The following is a 20746-nucleotide window of genomic DNA, read 5'->3' on the forward strand; positions in this document are numbered from 1 at the left end:
AAAAAATATGCTCTTTTAAAACAAATTGTTGGACTGGATGTCCTGCTGAAATCCAACTTCTAAATCTGGGTTGACTAGAAAAAGGTCAGCAGAATCCATAGATGTAAATTTCATGAAGTTACATGGGAGAACATAGAGATCCAGTGAGATTCTGACCATTTGGATTTTTCAAAGAGTGGTTTAAGGTATTATTCTATTTTGAAGAGCTAATGACCATATTCTTTGGATGACCTGTCAAACCATCCTTTCTGAATACATCCAGAAAGAGAAACAACAGATGGGGTGGGAACTAGATTTGGTTTATAGGGTGAACTCAGCATATGCCAGAACACACAATGTACCCAGGGAGGTACACATTAAATTTCTTAGAAAAGCCACAAGAGATGAAATTCTGAGTGCACAAAGGGGGCAAGCTTTGAAATATCAAGATAGGGAAATAACCATTCTGAAACAGATCCCCAAGAAAGTGAGGGAGAAAAGAAAAAGCTATTCGCAATTAGCGAAGAAATTATACCAGAAGGGGGTGTGGTTCAGATGGTTGATGCCTGAAGGTATGCTAATATTCTGGGAGGACACAAGAGTCAGAATTAATACACCCATAGAGGCGCAGGCCTTTATGGAAAAAAATAAAGCACTCCTAGATAAACCAGATGACCCTACAACAGACATACAGGACACGGGAGGGGCCGGAGCTATGCTGGCGGGGGGAGATGGGGCAATACCAAGAAAACTCAGATCTCAAAAATGAACAAGAAAATTTGCTTGACATTAATTGATCGAAATTATTAATTGAATTTATATGCTGACTATATATTGCTATTTAGTAATGAATTTTGCGTTAATGTATACTATGAGTATGGAGGGAGGGGGCACCTACCGCACTTCGCAACTGCCAAAATTTGCAACCTTTCCACCACCCTTTTCCTTGCTATTTTTCAAAAAAACCAATAAAACTTTGTTTTTTTTTTAAAAAAAACATCCTTTCTAACCAGAAAAGCCAGATGTTGTACCTTCAGCGCAGGAGCAGACCCCCCGCAGAGATCCTGTGCTGCTCCGCCCATTTTTCTTCTCATGGTGTGTATAGCGTAGCTTGCGGGTGGTTATGCCGTCAGAAAGGCGCACTTCAATGTTGGGAAGATCACGCCAATCGGAACCTGGGGCCAGTGGGATGTGCCTCATTCTTGCAGCTACCAATGCACTCATATCCTAGTAAGGCAAAGCACAGTTACACTTAGCACTGGGGATGCCCCCTTCCTACCTCTGTTAAGCCTATGTAGGACAATATATTAAATGTACTACCTTGTTTCTCTGAAAATAAGACCTCCCCGGGTAATAAGCCCAATTGGACTTTTGAGCGCATGCGCTAAAATAAGCACTCCCCGAAAATATTGCAACACAGCAGCAACCATGAGGTGACCACGCTCACCGCCTCCTGCACTCAAAAATAACAAGGCCTCCCCGAAAATAAGGCCAAGCACTTATTTCGGGGGTCAAAAATTTTCAGGAAAACATGGTACCCTAGTTCATTTCCCAGAAGGGCACAAATGTGATCAAATTTCTAAGGAGAGGGGAAAAGGGAGGGAGAACACAAGATACCTGGCAGTGGGTTTTTTGGGTGGGGTGGGGTGGGGAACTGCCCGATGATTATTTTGTTCCCTTTTGTGTGATAAAACTTTGAAGTTTTTCTACAATTTTTCTTGCAGGTTAGAGTAAAAATGATCTTTCTATCACCCAGCAGGTAATGGGTTGCAGACCAATATGGAATTATTCAATAATCCAATTTTCTTATGTTTTGCCCAGACAGACAATCATTGCTTTCGGCATCTCGCTCTATGTAATTTTCTCAGTTTTGGAATAGAATTACTTCTCTATATAGCTAAAGATTGGACTTTGGGGGGGTGGGGGTGGGGGGGCTTCCTGGATGCAAATAACGGTTGCTTCAAACAGTCCTTGATTTTAGGAAATTCTGCTTTCAGTGCACTATATTAAAGATAACTCATACCCACTCACCTTGCCCCAGCAAACCAGACAAACACTGTAAGAGTAGATACCTTGCAGATATGATCTCTGAGGATGGGTTGATACTGGGATCCCCGAATTTGCCTCTGGAACCAGGACTGTGGCTCTCCATTATAGGAGATTTCAAGTGCTGACGCTCCATTCCTGATTTCAGGAAGGTCAGACATGGTGTCCCGGACCGTGATGGTTCGGAATGGGCCCGAATAGGTCCTAGAGTACATTGAAAGAACTTAACTTAAATGCTGATTGTTACTGGACTCTCCTCTTTTTCTAAAATATGATGGAATTCCGTAACATCACAAGAGCTTTCCAGATAGGTCGGGACTCCCCACTATTCAGGATTACCTTTCATTTGTATGAAAAATAGACCTCAGCCCTGCATTCCCTTTTCTTGCAAGACTGTTGGCCCCATTCTCCAGCCCCCAACGAAAGCAACACCATCAAGATCTGAGAGTTGGCAATTACCTTGTTATATTGCTAACAAACTTCTTATCATCCACCACCACGCTGAGCTGGCAGGCTCGGGGAGCGAAAACATGTAGGGGTTCAGGGAACAAGGGGAGTTTCTCTCCAGGAGCTGCAGCCAACACAATTGCTCTTCTGCGTGTCTGTGCTACTCCATACTGCCCAGCCTAGATGAAGGAGGAAGAGAAAAATTGAGGAGAAGAAAATAAGTTATTTGAGGAAGAGGATATATTTTTCTTACAAACCAATCTTTTATAACGTTTTGTACTAAATTAGCATGATAACCGCTATTCCTAGTTCCATAAAATACTAGTAAAAAAAGGAAAACACTGACATGTTAAAATTCCAGTCCACTGGAAGTCTGTGATATACATGCTAGACATGCTACTTGGGGAAAGACATTTCAGACAAAGAACAGACTAGACCAAATTCTGTCAACAGACAACAGCCAGATGTTCCAGGGGGAGACATAATCTAGGCAATGGAATCAGCTTTCTTTAGCTTATCTTTTGCAGCTTGTTATAATTGAGCACAGAGTCTGTAAAACAACCCCTAAAAAACTGCTTGAGAGCCAGTCTGTATAGTGGCTGAAAATGCTAGATTAGAAACAGGGATAGTTCTAGTTCTCCCTTAGACATAAAAGTCAACTGGATGGCCAGCATTCCCTCACAATTTTAGAATGGAAAGTGGAAAAACATCTTGGAGGAAAGTCCCTCCAAACACTTCCACATTTTTGCCAAGAAAACTGTGTGAACCTGCAGTCATCTGGAGTCAAGATTGACTTGAGAAATCATGACAACCCCCTGAAATTTCCTAGATCAGCTTTCTCAACTTGGCACAGTCCAGATACATGAAAGTTATCTATCCAGGAATCAGGATATTACAGAGGAAATATAGGTAGTGAATTTTTAGCTCTAAATTCAGTGGAATCTTTGCCTTCAGGTAAATCTGCAAAGCACGTAAATATGGTTCAGTGCAATCCCAGCCTCAGTAAAAAAAAAAAAAAAGGCTGACTATCATACCTGCAGCACTCCAAAAGTGCACTGGTAACCCATCCGGACAAGGCACCGCAGGGTGAGCTTTAGCACCATAGAACGCTTGAACGAGACGAAGTTCCTAACGTTCTCAAGCAGGAAGAACCTTGGCCTGTAGTAGTCGCAGTAACTGCAGAAGAGAAGAGCACTGAGGGTCAGCTACGCTCTCTCTTGATCCCAACAGCAGACACACAGTCCTTGCTCAAGAACTTGTGGCAAAAGACCCAGTCCGTATCCCAACAAGGCTTCCCCTCTCCCAAGAGAACCCCAACATTCTCTCGAGTAGGCTGGGAGGCGGGACATGCAATAGGATAAGGATTGGCCTAAGGAGAGTTGAGAAAATGCAACCGTTGACTTCAGTCACCTGAGGAAGGAAACAACCAGAGAGTTCTTGAACTTCGAGTAGGTGCGTGAATTGAAGCGGTTCATCCCACTGAAGCCTTGGCAAGGGGGCCCGCCACAGAGCATCTCTACATCGCCCTTCTGTGGCAGCTTCTGGCCCAGGGAGTTAATCTTCTCACCCGACATTACAAGCTTAAGCAGGACATTGCAATCCTCAGTGAACACTGTGGTGCTTGGATTGTTCAAGCGGAAGGCCTGCGCAGCTGGTTCCCACATCTCAATGGCCCAGAGAGTGTCTGAGACTCCTGAAGACAACACGATGATGAAAACAGAACAACAATTCATACTTAGATGGTTTGCTTTCAAGCCTCAAAAGTACACACAAAAAAATTCTTTCCATCCCATAAAACAGGGCTGGAAACCCTCGTTGGCTCTACTGTAAAAATCATAGGCTCATGCCCCTTTCCCATGCACCCAACCATCCTTCCAAACTGCCTTGCCTGCTTGGTGGAACCCTTCTGACAAGCCTCCACAACCAGAGAAGACATCCAGACTTCGAAGTTTGGGGGGCTTCATCGCAGCAGCTTCAGTCTCGCTGTATTCAGATGCTCCCGAAGATTTGCCTTTGCTCTTACCTGCACGAGGAGGAAAAAAGTATGTCTACATGTTTTGCCTTTTGCATTAAGAATTGCTGCCTTGTTTGCAAAGTAAGCATGCCAGGATTATATATTTTAAATCTCTTTCAGTGCTACTTAAAACCATTAAATATCTAGTCTATGAAAGCTTAATGGTAAACAAGAAAGTAAATATTAGAATATTGGCTATCTGAGTCTATGATGGCTTAACTGCAAACAAGTCGATGCTATTGCTGAGTAGATTCTATCAGTAACAGCAAAGACTTGTTTACAATTAATGAACCAAACGGGACCTAATATGTCTGCAAGTATTCCTCTCAGAATTTGTATGTCTTAGGAATAAAAGTCAACTTTCTAAGTAAGCTAAGTATATTAACATGGAACTATGGGAAAGAGAGGAGGAGAAGGAAAACGACCGTTGACTTACCTGAACGGTCCTTCTATGTGCGCTGCGAGGGAAATCCAAGCATGGGTTAACTTTGTCCATTAGCCTAGAGACTGAGTTATGTAAATTAGATGACCACGCCTCCTCTGCCTGGAAAGGTCAGTTTTGTACGAAGGTCAGCCGTAAGAAGATGTGTATCAATTGACAGTCACGACTACAGACCGACAGGTACCAAATGTCACGTTCAGAATAAGTCAGTCAAAGGAGCCAGAGGCCAAGAGCGCCCGGACCAGCCGAAGCTGCGGGTGGGTTTGGATTCTCCTCGCAGCGCACATAGAAGGACCGTTCAGGTAAGTCAACGGTCGTTCTCCTGTGCGCTGCTTGGGGAATCCAAGCATGGGACATGCCAGAGCAGTGAAACTAAGGGCGGGAGCCAGGCTGGTCAGGGCCCGCAGAGGAGGCGAGCACCTGCTGCAGCACACGTCGCCCAAAGGATGCTTCGGCCGAAGCGTAGGAGTCCACCTTGTAATGTCTAATAAAGGGTGATGGCGATGACCAGGTAGCCGCCCTGCAAATGTCCTCGACTGATGCTTGAGTAGCCCAGGCCGCCGTTGTAGCCACGCTCCTGGTGGAGTGGGGAGTGATGCGTCTGGGAACCGGCCGGGACTGGGAGTCGTAAGTGAGTGCAATGCACGCCTTTAGCCAACGTCCTATGGTGTTGGACGACGCCTTCTGTCCCATGGTGGAAGGTTGGAACGAGACAAAAAGTGCTTTTGACTTTCGGAAGGCGGCCATGCGCTTCACATAGCGACGGAGAGTTCTCCGGACATCCAGATGATGCCACTGGCGCTCCTGCGGATGGGAGGGATTCGGGCAGAAGTCTGAAAGGATAAGTTCTTGCGCCCTGTGAAACCAGGTGTTGACCTTAGGCAAGAAGGCCAGATCTAGGCGAAGAACAACTCTGTTGGAATGAAAGATGCACAGGTCAGATCTTATTGACAGAGCCGCCAGCTCGGACACCCTTCTGGCAGACGTGATGGCCACCAGAAAGGCAGTCTTAAGAGTCAGCAACCGGAGGCTGATGGTGCGGATGGGCTCAAAGGGTGGAGATGTGAGCGCCTTGAGCACCAGGGGAAGATCCCAGGTAGGGTAGCGATGAACAGTCTGAGGCCTGATGTTAGCTGTGTCTTTCAGAAATGACTTGACCCGAGCGTGCTGAGTCAATGGGCGGACACGACCGCCACTAATCACGGTGGAGGGGGCTGCGACTTGTCGGTGAAGCGTGTTGGGTGCCAAACCCTTGTCAAGGCCCATTTGCAGGAAGTCAAGCACCTGTGGCACAGACGCCTTGACTGGGTCTATAGAGGTACGGCGGCACCACCTGCAAAAGGCCTGCCAGGTGGCCTCGTAAATACGAGTCGTGGATGGTCGACGGGCCGCTTGGATGGTGTTTATTACCTCGTTGGAGAAATGCAGTCCGGTCAGGATAGCCCGTTCACGTGCCACACAGCTAATTGCAGGAGCTGGGGGTTCGGATGGACGAGAGCCCCCTGGTTGAGCTGGATCTGGCTGTCTGGGATCCTCCAGGGGCGGCCGATTGATAGATGGACTAGATCGGCGTACCATGGGCGTCGGGGCCACATTGGGGCCACAAGGAGGACTTCCGCTTGTTCCGTCAGTATCTTTTGGGTGACTAACGGAAGGATCGGTAGAGGTGGAAAGGCGTAAAGAAGGCCGGCCGGCCAAGGGCTGCGGAGAGCATCGGTGCCTTCCGCCCCCGGGGTCTGGAATCTGGTGTAAAATCGTGGTGTCTGCGCATTGTTGGGCTGCGCAAAGAGGTCCACCTCCGGGTTGCCGAAGCGGCGAGAGAGTTCCTGGAAGAGGGCGGGGTGAAGACGCCACTCTGACTGATCCACGGTGGCTCGGCTCAGCCAATCCGCCTGTGTGTTGGAAGCCCCGGAGATGTGCTCCGCTCGTAGAGATAACAGTCTGGCTTCCGCCCAGTGGAGAGTTCTCTCCGCCTCCAACATAAGAGCCTTGGATCGGGTGCCTCCCTGGCGATTGATGTGGGCCTTGGAGGCCACATTGTCTGTTAGAATCAGTATGTGTTGGTTCGAGATCATGTCCCTGAATTCAAGGAGGGCCAGTCGTATGGCTCGCAACTGTAGCCAATTGATGCTGTTTCTTAGTTCCTGGCTCAACCAACGGCCCTGAGCGACCCTGTCCAAGGCATGAGCTCCCCACCCGAATAGGCTGGCATCCGTTGTTACCTGGATGCGGACCGGTTCTTTGAATGGACTCCCCCTGAGAAGTTTGGAGGAAGTCCACCACCGGAGAGACCTGAGCGGTTTGGGTGGCAACCGAACTTTGGTTTGGGAGTGGCTGGTCTGGGCTCTCTGGAAGGGGAGCAAGAACCACTGGAGTGGGCGAGAATGGAACCGGGCCCAGGGAACCACGTCGATGCATGAAATCATCTTCCCGAGTAATTGGGATAGTGTTGCCAGTGGTATGAGTCTTTGAGAAGATATGCGACTCACCAGTGCGTGAATGCTGCGACGTTTTTCCTGAGACAGGAACACCTTGCATGTCCTTGAATTGATGACTGTGCCCAGATGAAGCAATGACGTGGTCGGCTGCAGGTGGCTCTTGGCAAGGTTCAGAATGAATCCGTGGTTCCGCAGTGTGTCCGTTGTGATCTCCAGGTCCTGGATCGCCTGGGCATGAGTTGGCGATAGAAGAAGAATATCGTCCAGGTAACAGTTGATCCGTATAGGAACTGTGTGAAGGGAGGCCGCTACGACTGCCAGGAGTTTGGTGAACGTTCGAGGGGCCGATGATAGGCCGAATGGCAGGGCCCGATACTGGAAATGGCGACCGTCGAAGTGAAAGCGTAGGAATCTCCGATGTGCCTGGTGGATTGGCACATGGAGGTACGCTTCCCTGATATCGACTGATGTCATCAAGTCGCCCTGGCGGATGGAAGCCAAGATGCTCTTGAGGGATTGCATCTTGAACCTTTGGTATTTGATGAAGAGATTGAGCCGTTTCAAATCTAAGATGGCCCGCCATCCTCCCGAGCTCTTGGGCACTAGGAATAATATGGAATAAAATCCTAGCCCTTCTTGACCTTTCGGGACCGGCTCTATGGCTTCTATGCGTAAGAGATGTTGTATCTCTGCCTCCATGAGGCGTTTCTTTTCCTGGGACCTGGGAACGGGGCACCTGAGGAATCATCGCGGGGGAATGGAAAGGAATTCTAAGGTGAGTCCCTGCCTCACAATTTGGAGGGCCCAAGCGTCGGATGTGGTCTCCGCCCACTGATGAGCGAAGGCCAGTAGCCACCCGCCGATGGCCCTTTCCCCGTACGAGTCACCGGTACCTTCGAAAGGACCGGTTGTCGGCGCCACGAAATGGCCGCCTTGTCTGAGATTGTGACTGATTCTGTTGGCGACCTCTATCTCTGGCCCCCAAGCGGTCTTGGTTCCTGTTTTGTGCCTGGCCATAATTCCTGTTATATTGGGAGACATAGGAGGTGTTATTGAAGCCCGAGTCACCCGCCCGAAATGGCTGACGCCTAGTATATGGCTGCTGTCTTCTGTCAGCTCGCCTGCTGGTGGATGGGAGTACCTTACGTTTATCCCGTGTTTCGATGAGGATTGGATCGAGTACAGGCCCAAACAAAGCTCCCCCCTTAAAGGGCGTGGAGGCCAAGTGCCATTTGGAGCGCACGTCCGCTTGCCAATGGCGGAGCCACTGCAGGCGGCGCGAAGCTACGTTGGAGACTACAGCCCGATATGCAAATTTGGCTGCATTAAGGGTAGCATCTGCTGAGAACTCTAAAGCTGCCATCAGTTTAGTAACATCCTGATGGAGACGCATCTCCTCGGGGGCAAGCCTACTTTGGAGCTGTCTAAGCCAGACCAGGGATGTGCGATTGAAAAAGGACGCCGCGGTGGCAGCGCGCGGGGCCCAAGCCGCGGCCTGATGAGTCTTTTTAATGACTATCTCAGCCTTGCGGTCCTCCGCTTTCAACCCTTCAGATATCTCCGATGGGATAAATGCTGGCGAAGCCAGAGCCGCAATGGGGGCATCTACAGTGGGAAACTGGAGAAGAGTTTCCAGTTCTGGGGTAGAGTTGTATAATTTCTTGTCTCCATTACTGGGCGGAGTCACAGCAGATGGCTGAGTCCACTGCTTTTGGACAATATCCATAAATAACTTGGGAAAGGGAATGACTTCCTGCTCAGAGACCTGTTCTGCAAATAAACGTTCAGTTGCATCCAAGCCTACTTCAGTAGTAGCCTGGGTGGCAGCTCCACCCATATTAGTGGTGGCTTTGGCCTTAAACAACAATGACTTAAAGAGTGTAGGCCGGAATAAGCCAGAGGAGGTGGTCTGGTCCTGAACCGGGCCTTCATCATCCAAAAATTCTATATCCAATACTTCCCCTTCTTCCACTAAAGCCGATTCCTCGCTATACTCAGAAGGTAAAGGAGAGGAAGGCTCGGCCTGAGGGATGATCAAATCCCTAGGCGCAGCTGGGGCCCTGGGAATATTGGATCTACGATGCAGCTCCGCATCCACAACTGAGATCATGCGGTATAAATCTGGGGGAAGGCCCAGATCCTGGCCCTCCACAGGCCTGAGGCCTGCAGCGGTAGGGGTAAACGTGGCAGAAGGCCCTGCGACTGGGGGATCATGGGCTGAGGCCATGCTTATCTCAGATAGGCCCGGGGGAGAACGGGCTCCCAATTCCCCCTCCTCGGAAATGGGTACCTGGTGTAGATGAAGGTCAGGGGACCACCCTTGGTTTCCAGGGGGATGCAGAGAAGAATTGGGGGGAGGCCGCTGAGGCGCTAAGATAGGAGGCGAGCTACTGGCCACACGAGGGGCCTTGGTCACCGCTTTTGCCTTCTCTTTGCGTTTATTGGCCCTATCAGGGGCTGCGGAAGAAGGCCGAGGCCTATTAGAAGAGGCCCTGGTCGTGGCCCTGCCAGGCCTTGAGGAGCCTTGGGCCTCGCTATGGGGTTGGGGAGGATTAGTGGGCTCCACAATACCTCCGGAGGAAGCAGACTCTGCCATAATAAATTCGAGTGAAGAGAAGTGAAAAGGCTCAATCTCCCTGCACAAAGGCTCAGAAGCACTGAAAGTGATCGAAGAGCTCTTGCAACAGCCGAGCGAACAAGGCAATAGAAAAAGCGAGGGAAGGAGCCGTTGACGCAACGTCGCTAATTAGACGGGAAGAACAGGAATGCCCCTTTGCTTTTACAAAGCGCGCGAAATCGAGCCTTCCAAAATGGCGCCCGCAATTCAGGCGGGACTTTTAAAATTGCTGGTTTGAATTGCTGATGCCTGAAGCAGCCGGCGTTCGCAAACCTGCACAGGGAATCTTCGTCAGCGCAGCATTTAAGCTAGTAGGACGAAGCCTTCCATCAATAAAGTGGCGCGGTGCGGCGAACCAACACCGGAGCGCTTAAAACAGCTGGGGAGCGGCGAACCGACTCCCGATCGCTATAGCGCTATGGTAGGCAGCGCGATCACAGCGCTGTTACTATCAACGTCCGATAGTTTCTGAAATCAAAGGCAGCGCTAAAAGAGCTTGAGCTGACAGCGAACTGCCGCTCTCACCCTGTCCCCAATATCACCTCATTCCATGCAAGCAGAAAACAATGAGAATCCAAGAAATCCTGAGTAATTTGTCGATTAGTCTAGAGAGAAATGGATATACGTCTCTTCAGGCTGGACTGAGTTAAAAAACTGACCTTTCCAGGCAGAGGAGGCGTGGTCATCTAATTTACATAACTCAGTCTCCAGGCTAATGGACAAAGTTAACCCATGCTTGGATTCCCCAAGCAGCGCACAGGAGAACTTTTCCATTCAATATTGCTATGATTAGTTCTTCAGAAAAGTCTGTTTGGATGGATAGCTTTCTAAAGTATGACAACTCTGTTCTGAGTAGGATGTGGGCATATGTGGAAGAAATCAGCAAGCTACCTTCAACACACTCACAATATGAACATATCCAGTTCTCAGTAATCAAGAGACACTGCTCTTTGCTCCTTTCACCACTGGGAAAAGCATTAAAATATATTTGTACGAGTCCCTTCGGGGAGAGGGGGCGGTCTAGAAATCTAATAAATTAAATTAAATTATACATACGTACCCGCGTGGGCACACACACACAATATAGAAACAAAAGAAAATAAAACAAAAAAGGAGAAGAGTATGACGTACTTCCCAGAAGAAAACATTCAACCGCTATATGAAATCCTAAATGGGGTTCATCTAACATCTTAACACAATGTCTTAGCAAAACCCAAGTTTTCAAAGACTTTTTGAAGACGGTCAGGATGTAGGGGCCACATGGATCTCTTGGAGGATGTTATTTGAGAAGGCAAGTCCCATAGCAGAGATCGCCCACTTCCAGGCTTACATCAGATGACCTGGTTTGATTGGTGGGGCCCAGAGTGTGCTCAGCCTGTCTGATTGTACAGAATGGGAAGAAACGACTGGAGACAGACGGTTCCTCAGAACACCTAGGCCCAATGCTAAAGCAATGAGCACCTTGAACTGCGCTCAAAAGCCTATCAAAGCCCAAGTTCTTTGTGTGCAGGATTTGCACTGACCTGGTTCAGCATCTTATTTTTCTCTACAGGAAAGATATTGCTGGCCACCAAAGATTTAAACCATTTAACAACTAATCACTTACCTTTCCCTTTCCCTTTCCCCTTCCCTTTATTTCCAGAACTACGGGCATGATAAGGTGGGTCTTCAAAGCTTTTTGTTTTTGCATTATATGCCTGGAAATTAGAAGGGAAAAAAAAACCCATATTCACATCAAAGATAGTTCTAATAATTTCTTTTAGATTTCAGAAAACACTGATGGGAAGTTTAGGCAGCATATATAATGAGCTGTAGGCTGGAGTTAATTTCAACTGTGAGAGGGCAACTGGGCTTTCGTTAATGTCCCTCTTCCAAAGCAGAATGAGCTAATCTAAAGTTCAAACGTCAGCCAGCCGCATCTATAGCAGCACTTGCTGATACGACACCCACTTGTGAATAGCAGAGTTGGAAGGGACCTTGGAGGTCTTCTAGTCCAACCCCCTGCTCAAGCAGGAAACCCTATACCATTTCAGACAAATGGTTGTCCAATCTCTTCTTAAAAACCTACAGTGTGTTGGATAATATATTGGTGAAAAACTGCACAGGACCAATGACATAGTAGAAACAGTCACCTCTAAAAAGTAGAAACGATCAGAGCCACTGGCAGAGTAATCTTGGATGTTTCCCGTCAAGTCCTCCCCATACACCACAGTGCAGCGGCCCTGCACGTCTTTAAACTCCACCGTTGCTTCTTCATCACTCCAATAGAGCAAGTTGATATCTGCATGGTAGCTGGCTTTGACTGATTTGTGTGTGTTTTCTGGCCTACAAAGACAACAGAGACACTTGCGTTGAGGGAGATAAGGCATCAAACCCGGGAACACCTACACAATGGGAAAGGAATGAATTTTTCCTCAGATAAACGATGGTGATGGACACAGAGTTCAGGGACCCTTAAATCCTCTTTAAGAAAATACACTCACTGAAGAATACATTGCATTTCAGAGTATTTCCCTCCCATTTGTATATAACAAAGAGATTGAGACTGATTTAAGCATTTGTGGGTCTTGAAAAGCTACACCAATTAAGGGTGATGATGCAAAGTAATGAAGACAGGATTTTAAAGCATTGCTAATTAGTTTCACATGGCTGTTGTTTCAATTAAGTCAATTGTTATATTAAGTCAATTTTCAGGCAATCCCTAAAAAACAGGCTCTAGGACATATCTATTATTAACCCAACTGGCAGGAAACTACAACCCCATTTTTTGGGGTAACTGCTCAGTCTGGAGGCTTCCCCCTGCCCGCCCCAAAAGGAAGTTGGCCTAAGACCTGGTACCTGCATGCTCATTCTATGTCTATTGTTTGCTTAGAATCAAATGGAGGACTTGGGTAGGTGGAGCTAAATTCTCTCCCAGTCCAGTTCAAATTCCTGAAATAAGACAGACTGAGAAAGAGGGAAAAATGCTTGGTAATACTTTTCCTCTGTAAGATGTCCTATTACTACATTTGTTTAGATCAGGGGTAGTCAACTTTTTTATACCTACCACCCACTTTTGTATCTCTGTTAGTAGTAAAATTTTCTAACCGCCCACCGGTTCCACAGTAATGGTGATTTATGAAGTAGGGAAGTAACTTTACTTTATAAAAGTGATAAAGCAGAGTTACAGCAAACCCCTACCGCCCACCATAAAAGCTGGAACGCCAACTAGTGGGCGGTAGGGACCAGGTTGACTGGTTTAGATTCTAGCTAGTGTACTGCCTAACTGTTTGTAATCACGGAAGCTATTAGTTAAAAAAAACAAAACACTCAAATTCTCAGAAGAGAAAGCAAAACGATGTCATGGACACAAACATGCGAGAGGGCTTCTGAATGTAAGGTGATAAGCCTTTGCTAGTTCCACTGTACTTTAGAAAAATCCCTACAGATACACCTGGCTGTGTTTATGTGAAGGGTCCCCCCCCCCCCCCCCGTCTCATGGAACCCATCAAATTCAAACACATTTTCAAAACCCCCGAGCAAACTTATTCTGTTTTTAGTCTGCCCTGGTTATCAAACCCTTGTAGCAGCAAAATTTGTATCCTGCTATGTGATCCGTTTGGTTTATTCAACAGAGTTCAGTTCAGTCTTTGCCCTGAGTTACTGACACATAGTTCCATCTAGTGACAAGCATGTAGAAACCCAGTTCTGTGTGGATCATGCATCTAGTTAGGTTTATCATTCTGTTTTCTGGTACTATTCTTGACACAAGGAGGTCAACTGGGAATTATTTTCTACTCGGGTGCCAACAAGATTCTAATGGCGACTTACCTGTAAAGTTTGTACACTTGCAGTTTAATTTCAGCTTCGTTGGGCCTGCCACTGCTGCGGATGTTGCAGTAGATTGCCTTGATTCGGCCAATGCGGTATGGTTCAGGGGCATCTTGGTTGCTCCCTTTGATATACTCAGAATATTTTCGGTAATGTTCAGGATAAAGCTCTTCATTCACTGCTTCCTTCTTTTGACGTTTGGTCGGGCTGGTCAGCCTCAGGCTAGTGAGAGGGAAAAATGAGAAAGGAAAAGATTCTGTGAACTGGAGGTGCTTCCTACTTCCTTTCATGCCATGGATATCTAATCACATGATTTATGCATATATTTGAAGGCAGACAACTGATTTCCAAGAGAGTTGATTGGTGAACTGATGATCATCTTCTATCATCTCCTTCTTTAACCAGGCTAATTGCATTCTTGAACTACTTTAAATATGGAAATGCTACCGAGTTAAAACCTTCCCAACCTCATCCCCCATCAGTTTGCTATTCAATTGCCTAAACTTATATCCACCCCACTTACCTGAAAATTCTCTTTTCTGATAAATATATCTTGCTACAATAGTGGATCCTTAAGGGAGTATCAATTTAATTCTCCTCATGAAATAAATTTAACTCTCCTTATGACGTAACATTTGAACTATTAAGCCCCAAATTATTCACTATTTTAAAATGCGTTTGCCTCTTTGGACATCACTGACCCTTTTCTTGAGTTGGTGTTCCAGCTCTGCCTAAAAGAAACCCCCTCTTGGTTCCAGCTGAAATCAACTGACAAACCAACCTGAACTGGAAGGCATCTGGTGGAAGGAAAACTCCGTCTCCCAATCGGTACTGCACACCATTTTTTGTTGCCATGCTGTAGAACATTTTTCCTTCCGATTCCTCCTGTGACTCATAGACTTTGGGGATCTCCTTCTGCCTTGCCTCATCCAAATGGGCGCAACTCATGCAAAACCTGGAAGGGAAGAAGCAGAGGCCTATTTTGGATTGGGGACACTGTAATACAGGGGTGTCCAAACTTGGCAACTTTAAGACTTGTGGACTTCAACTCCCAGAATTCCCCAGCCAGCTCTGCTGGGAATTATTTTGAATGTTGATGATAGTCATGCTAGGAAGAACAAAAATGTGTTGTTTTGTTGCCCTGACCTGCAGAGACATCAATCTCTCTGAGAGCGAAGCTGAGCAAGATGGCAGTCACAATATCACAGAGCTGCCTCAGGCCTGTGCTGGCCGTGGGAACATGAAGGCCCAACAGAGTGCAGTCCGACTCACTGAGGTCAGTGAGGAATGTGGCACTTGAGAGTTGGGTGAGAGTGTTAAAAGGCTGGAAACGCTTGATGGACTTTTCACAGAAAATAGAAAAGAGTGAAGGAATAATAAATGGATGTGACTGAAAAAAAGTAAAAAACTGAAAGGATTTTTTTTTGTAAAATCAAAGAGGGAGGAGGGATGATTCGTTTGTTTATAGTGCTTGAAAAGAAGGTCAAAGCTGCTTAGTTTTTCTCATTCTTTATTTTCTTTCTAGGTTTTGCTTTTTGTGCTTTGTATTTTCCCCCCTTTACATTAGTCTTTTACTTATGTAAAAATTCTTAATGATTAATCCACAAAAAAAAGTTGGGTGAACAAGGATGTAGCATGGGGCCAGGTATAGCAGTAAACCAGGGGTGTCCAAACTTGGGAACTTTAAGACTTGTGGACTTCAACTCCCAGAATTCCCCAGCCAGCTCTGCTGGGAATTATTTTGAATGTTGATGATAGTCATGCTAGGAAGAACAAAAATGTGTTGTTTTGTTGCCCTGACCTGCAGAGACATCAATCTCTCTGAGAGCGAAGCTGAGCAAGATGGCAGTCACAATATCACAGAGCTGCCTCAGGCCTGTGCTGGCCGTGGGAACATGAAGGCCCAACAGAGTGCAGTCCGACTCACTGAGGTCAGTGAGGAATGTGGCACTTGAGAGTTGGGTGAGAGTGTTAAAAGGCTGGAAACGCTTGATGGACTTTTCACAGAAAATAGAAAAGAGTGAAGGAATAATAAATGGATGTGACTGAAAAAAAGACTAAGTAAAAAACTGAAAGGATTTTTTTTTGTAAAATCAAAGAGGGAGGAGGGATGATTCGTTTGTTTATAGTGCTTGAAAAGAAGGTCAAAGCTGCTTAGTTTTTCTCATTCTTTATTTTCTTTCTAGGTTTTGCTTTTTGTGCTTTGTATTTCCCCCCCTTTACATTAGTCTTTTACTTATGTAAAAATTCTTAATGATTAATCCACAAAAAAAAGTTGGGTGAACAAGGATGTAGCATGGGGCCAGGTATAGCAGTAAACCAGGGGTGTCCAAACTTGGGAACTTTAAGACTTGTGGACTTCAACTCCCAGAATTCCCCAGCCAGCTCTGCTGGGAATTATTTTGAATGTTGATGATAGTCATGCTAGGAAGAACAAAAATGTGTTGTTTTGTTGCCCTGACCTGCAGAGACATCAATCTCTCTGAGAGCGAAGCTGAGCAAGATGGCAGTCACAATATCACAGAGCTGCCTCAGGCCTGTGCTGGCCGTGGGAACATGAAGGCCCAGCAAAGTGCAGTCCGACTCACTGAGGTCAGTGAGGAATGTGGCACTTGAGAGTTGGGTGAGAGTGTTAAAAGGCTGGAAACGCTTGATGGACTTTTCACAGAAAATAGAAAAGAGTGAAGGAATAATAAATGGATGTGACTGAAAAAAAGACTAAGTAAAAAACTGAAAGGATTTTTTTTTGTAAAATCAAAGAGGGAGGAGGGATGATTCGTTTGTTTATAGTGCTTGAAAAGAAGGTCAAAGCTGCTTAGTTTTTCTCATTCTTTATTTTCTTTCTAGGTTTTGCTTTTTGTGCTTTGTATTTCCCCCCTTTACATTAGTCTTTTACTTATGTAAAAATTCTTAATGATTAATCCACAAAAAAAAGTTGGGTGAACAAGGATGTAGCATGGGGCCAGGTATAGCAGTAAACCAGGGGTGTCCAAACTTGGGAACTTTAAGACTTGTGGACTTCAACTCCTAGAATTCCCCAGCCAGCCATGCTGGCTGGGGAATTCTGGGAGTTGAAGTCCACAAGTCTTAAAGTTCCCAAGTTTGGACACCCCTGCTGTAATATCATCAAGTCACCTCACTACCTCCCAGCCTTCTCCCCTCCCCCTGCATTTGAGTCTGTGCAAGCAAGTCAAAGCATCTGAAGCCCCACCACCAACTGATATCATGCAGTTCGTGAGCATTTTTAAAATCTATATATCTTCAACCTCTTGATAATGCTACTTGACTTACTACCAATTGCTCTTTTTGCTTTCTAATACTTCAAATAATCTCATACAAAACTGCCTGTGTTTTACTCCCCCCCCCCCACACACATTTTCCGTTTCAAAAGGTGCTTCAGAATGGAATCATAATATGTATATTTTCAAAAATATAAATGCTCATTTCTTCATCCCTGCTATCTTTGGGAGAAAGTTGAGTGTAATCTGATTAACAGTTCTTGAGGCTGAATGCCTGCATGCCATTTTTGCAACTCTTTGAGTTGAGCCTAATGCAGACACAGTCCCCCAAGTACACTTAGGATTAGGTAGGAATCTGCACATTTGTTGATTTTCTGCTTTATCTAAGTCCCATGCCACTTAGTTGTGTGCACTAACTTGTGTTTGTTGTCTTCTGTGGGCTGGATCTTTGGTGGAGTCTCAAACCTAGAATACTCTTGGTCATACCACATTTGATAAAAATAGGTCCTGCCATCATCTTCCACTATTTTGATTTCCACATCAAGTCCTCCCTATGAGAATATTTGAGGCAGGAGGAGAAGGAGAAAGAAAGAAAAAAAAACATACTGGTTATTCAATTATTACAAAGACACAGAACCTACCGCAGTTAAGAGAAAAGTTCCAGAAGGAACTTCTGAGGTCTGCAGCTTTGTGTGATTCACCCAATTTTACAATTTTTTTTCCAGCGGTTGTTAAGTGAATCAACCATGTTCATTAAATGAATCCGCTGTCTTTAAATGAATGTCACTGTCATTAAGCAAAACCATTGTTTGCTATGGGGCATTTTGCAGAAATGCTGGTTTTCAGCGAAAATGTAAATCACTGTGACCAAAGCTATAAACGTGAATCGGCTACCGAGCACCCAGAATGCTACTGCTGGGGGAGTCAGGTCATACTTTTTGGGGTGTTCTGTTCTAACTTTAAACGCTCACTAAACAACCAGTCATGTCAAAGCTACCTGTATTAGAATGAATCAACTTCTGCATTGAATCAAAACGAGCAACTCAATAAGTCAGTGCATAGCCCAGCAAAGCTCACCAAATCCACTTCCGTATCTGATTTCTCTGCCAGTGTTTGTAAGTATTTTGGCCTCTTACTGACTGTAGCTATCAGCTCCCATTTGCATCCATTTTGAACTTATCCTGAAGCAATTCCCCAGAAGAGTGCCACAGGATAAGGACAATTTGTAGGCTAAAAAAAGGGCAGCAGTAACTGCTGTCAGTAGCCGTACTCATGCATAAGAGGCGCAGGGGTCCAAATTGCAGTGACTATGGTGTCAGGGGTTGCAAGCAAAGGAAGCCTGCCAAGATCTGCCTTAAAAGACTGGAGCCAGGCTAAAGAAAAAGGAATGTATGGAAGAGATCAATCAGTTCCTTGGGCTGTGACTTGCTACTGAATCAGACCAGGGAAAATGCAGTCTCCGAAACGTCATCACTACCCTGCTCTGAAGTGTATCAGTACAACTCCTGAATCAAGTTATCAGAATTAAGCACCCAGGTATCAAACACAGAGCATCTCCAGGGACGAACACAGGAAAACTCCAGAAAGCCTTTATATGCTTCCTTTACTCTGCCCATCATCCCCACAATGTGATTTTATAAAAAAGGGAAAGTGAAATCTGTTTCTTCCACTACTAGCATAGCATTATCACCATCCAACATATAACTGACAAAAAAAAAATCACACCACATACACAAAGAAAAACCACAAACTCAGAAAGACAGTCCTCTGGTTTTACTGTGAGGGGGTGGGGGGTGGGGAAGGGAGCAGGGTGGGCTCTGTATGTTACTTTGAACTGACGTATGAAAGGTGGGATATAACCCTAACAATTAAACACTGTGAATAAATAGATGCCCAAGTAGTGAGATGATTCAACATACCTCCAAAGCCCAATTCTCTGGAGGAGCCTTATAAATAACATTGACTTTGCCATGGATGTAAGACAGCTGCATATCTTCGCATTCATCTACCACGAAAAGTTCCAGCGGGTCAGATGTTGCTCCCAATACAGTATCGGTGCCACGGCAAAACCAATGAACGTGGAACATTGGTCCAGCGCTGGGGTCTTCCCACATGGCCGTGATTCTAGGGGGAAGGGGTAGGATGTGAATTCAATGAGAATACAAATGCCAAATTTACTTGAAAGACTTCCCATTGTTTAGGAATCAGATCATGCAACCCTTTTCCAGATGAATGTTTGGCTGTCAATACTTGGAAGAGCACTCAGGCTTGGGAGTACAAGGCTTTCCGAATCTTAACACCCAAGCTTGTGCATGGGAGGCATACCATACTACCTATCATTCTTTCTGGACAGCGGTATAAGAACAGGGCTATCTTCTCCTACTGTGGCCCATAATAGGATTGCCATGTGCTGAGGCTGAAAGAGAAGGGTTTACATCAGGGAGCCTAGGATTGAGGCATGAAATATAAGGCTTTCTGTGGATTACTGCTCAGTTTCACAACCACTTCTTTGCAAGGGTTCAGATATGAAGCCTGGTCTGCCCATTGTACTAAGCTGCAATAAGACTGGCTTGGTTTCGACTTAAGAGTCATGTCTTTGGGGTTACCAATCATGATACAATCACACAACCAACCATTCCACTTACTGAAACAAAGCCAGCACTCCACACACCCCCACCAAGATTTACAGAAAGACGGCAGCTCCTATCACGCTTTAAGCCCAAAACCCAGCCTGAAGACGAGTGAGATCTCGCTGAAACGTTGCCAAGACAATTTTACATGGGAAAAGATCAGAATACAACAAGACTACACCCGTGAAAATCTACGAAAATATAAGCACATTGTCTCCATGCAGACATACCTTGCAAGATAGAGAGGCTTTGTGGGGTCATCAGGGCTCACAGAAACACAATCACCAATTTGCAGTGTCTCTGAATCAATGCACACTTTCTGGTAATAATCTTTCTTGCCATCGCTCTGAAGATAAGAACAAACCAAAAGTGATAACAGGGAAAAGAAAGCACAGCAAGACTTCGGCCATACTTGCTCTCTCGCTATCACTATATCTCAGCAGAAGAGGAATTATGAGTTTGCCTTCATATTACTGTATTACAAATGGGGAAAAAATCTGATTAGAAGGCCTTCATTTTTCTGAATCGCTCAGATGAAAATTTTGTGATAGAAGGAGGCCTCTGGCCTTTATGAAAATGCTACTCCTGCTGCCACTCCTCCCTTTTAAAAAGGCAAAAATTGGATCTCAACTGCAAACGATGTGGATAACTATCTAGGACTATCAGCCCACTTTTACATGTCGTCAACTTCTCTATCCACTTACACAAAACTGGGATAACGGCTGTGAAACTGAAGAGGAAATTTCCCAAAGTACAGCTCAAAGTTGAACTAAATTCTAATTGGTATTTCTCATACAGAGACCATACCTTGATAAGATCTCCCACCCAGGAAATTCGATTCTTGATTTGCTTTTTTTTCCTGCTCTGCAACATCTTTTTCGGGGAGGGCATTTCAGGAATGTTATCATCCACTTCTTCATCCTCATCGGCTTCTTTCACAGCTAGATTGGGACACCTGAAGTTAAGACAAAAATGTATATGAAGTTTGGCAACTAAAGAGTCCAGCAATTTAGCCTCTATTCTTTCAAAAGAACCACCAAGTTCTATAAGTTTGCTGGTTGGGAGTGAAAGTCCACACATATTA

The 20746-nt window shown here is 45.6% G+C and overlaps 1 protein-coding gene across 1 annotated transcript in view; it reads right to left on the bottom strand.

Moving 5' to 3' along the window:
* DNMT1 (DNA methyltransferase 1) overlaps positions 1 to 20746 on the bottom strand; it is a 59785-nt gene that overhangs the window by 6415 nt on the left and 32624 nt on the right. The window contains exons 17-30 of the mRNA XM_081937076.1: positions 20470 to 20617; positions 19893 to 20008; positions 18952 to 19156; positions 17450 to 17583; positions 14575 to 14748; positions 13794 to 14015; positions 12116 to 12308; positions 11590 to 11680; positions 4361 to 4495; positions 3883 to 4165; positions 3507 to 3648; positions 2485 to 2651; positions 2052 to 2229; positions 1011 to 1206 (exon numbers count right to left, since the gene is read on the bottom strand). Coding sequence (XP_081793202.1) covers positions 1011 to 1206; positions 2052 to 2229; positions 2485 to 2651; positions 3507 to 3648; positions 3883 to 4165; positions 4361 to 4495; positions 11590 to 11680; positions 12116 to 12308; positions 13794 to 14015; positions 14575 to 14748; positions 17450 to 17583; positions 18952 to 19156; positions 19893 to 20008; positions 20470 to 20617 — 2384 coding nt within the window. The remainder of the gene's footprint in view (positions 1 to 1010; positions 1207 to 2051; positions 2230 to 2484; positions 2652 to 3506; positions 3649 to 3882; positions 4166 to 4360; positions 4496 to 11589; positions 11681 to 12115; positions 12309 to 13793; positions 14016 to 14574; positions 14749 to 17449; positions 17584 to 18951; positions 19157 to 19892; positions 20009 to 20469; positions 20618 to 20746) is intronic.

The sequence above is a fragment of the Natrix helvetica genome, assembly GCF_964273705.1.
Source record: "Natrix helvetica genome assembly, chromosome: 1".
NCBI lineage: Eukaryota > Metazoa > Chordata > Lepidosauria > Squamata > Natricidae > Natrix > Natrix helvetica.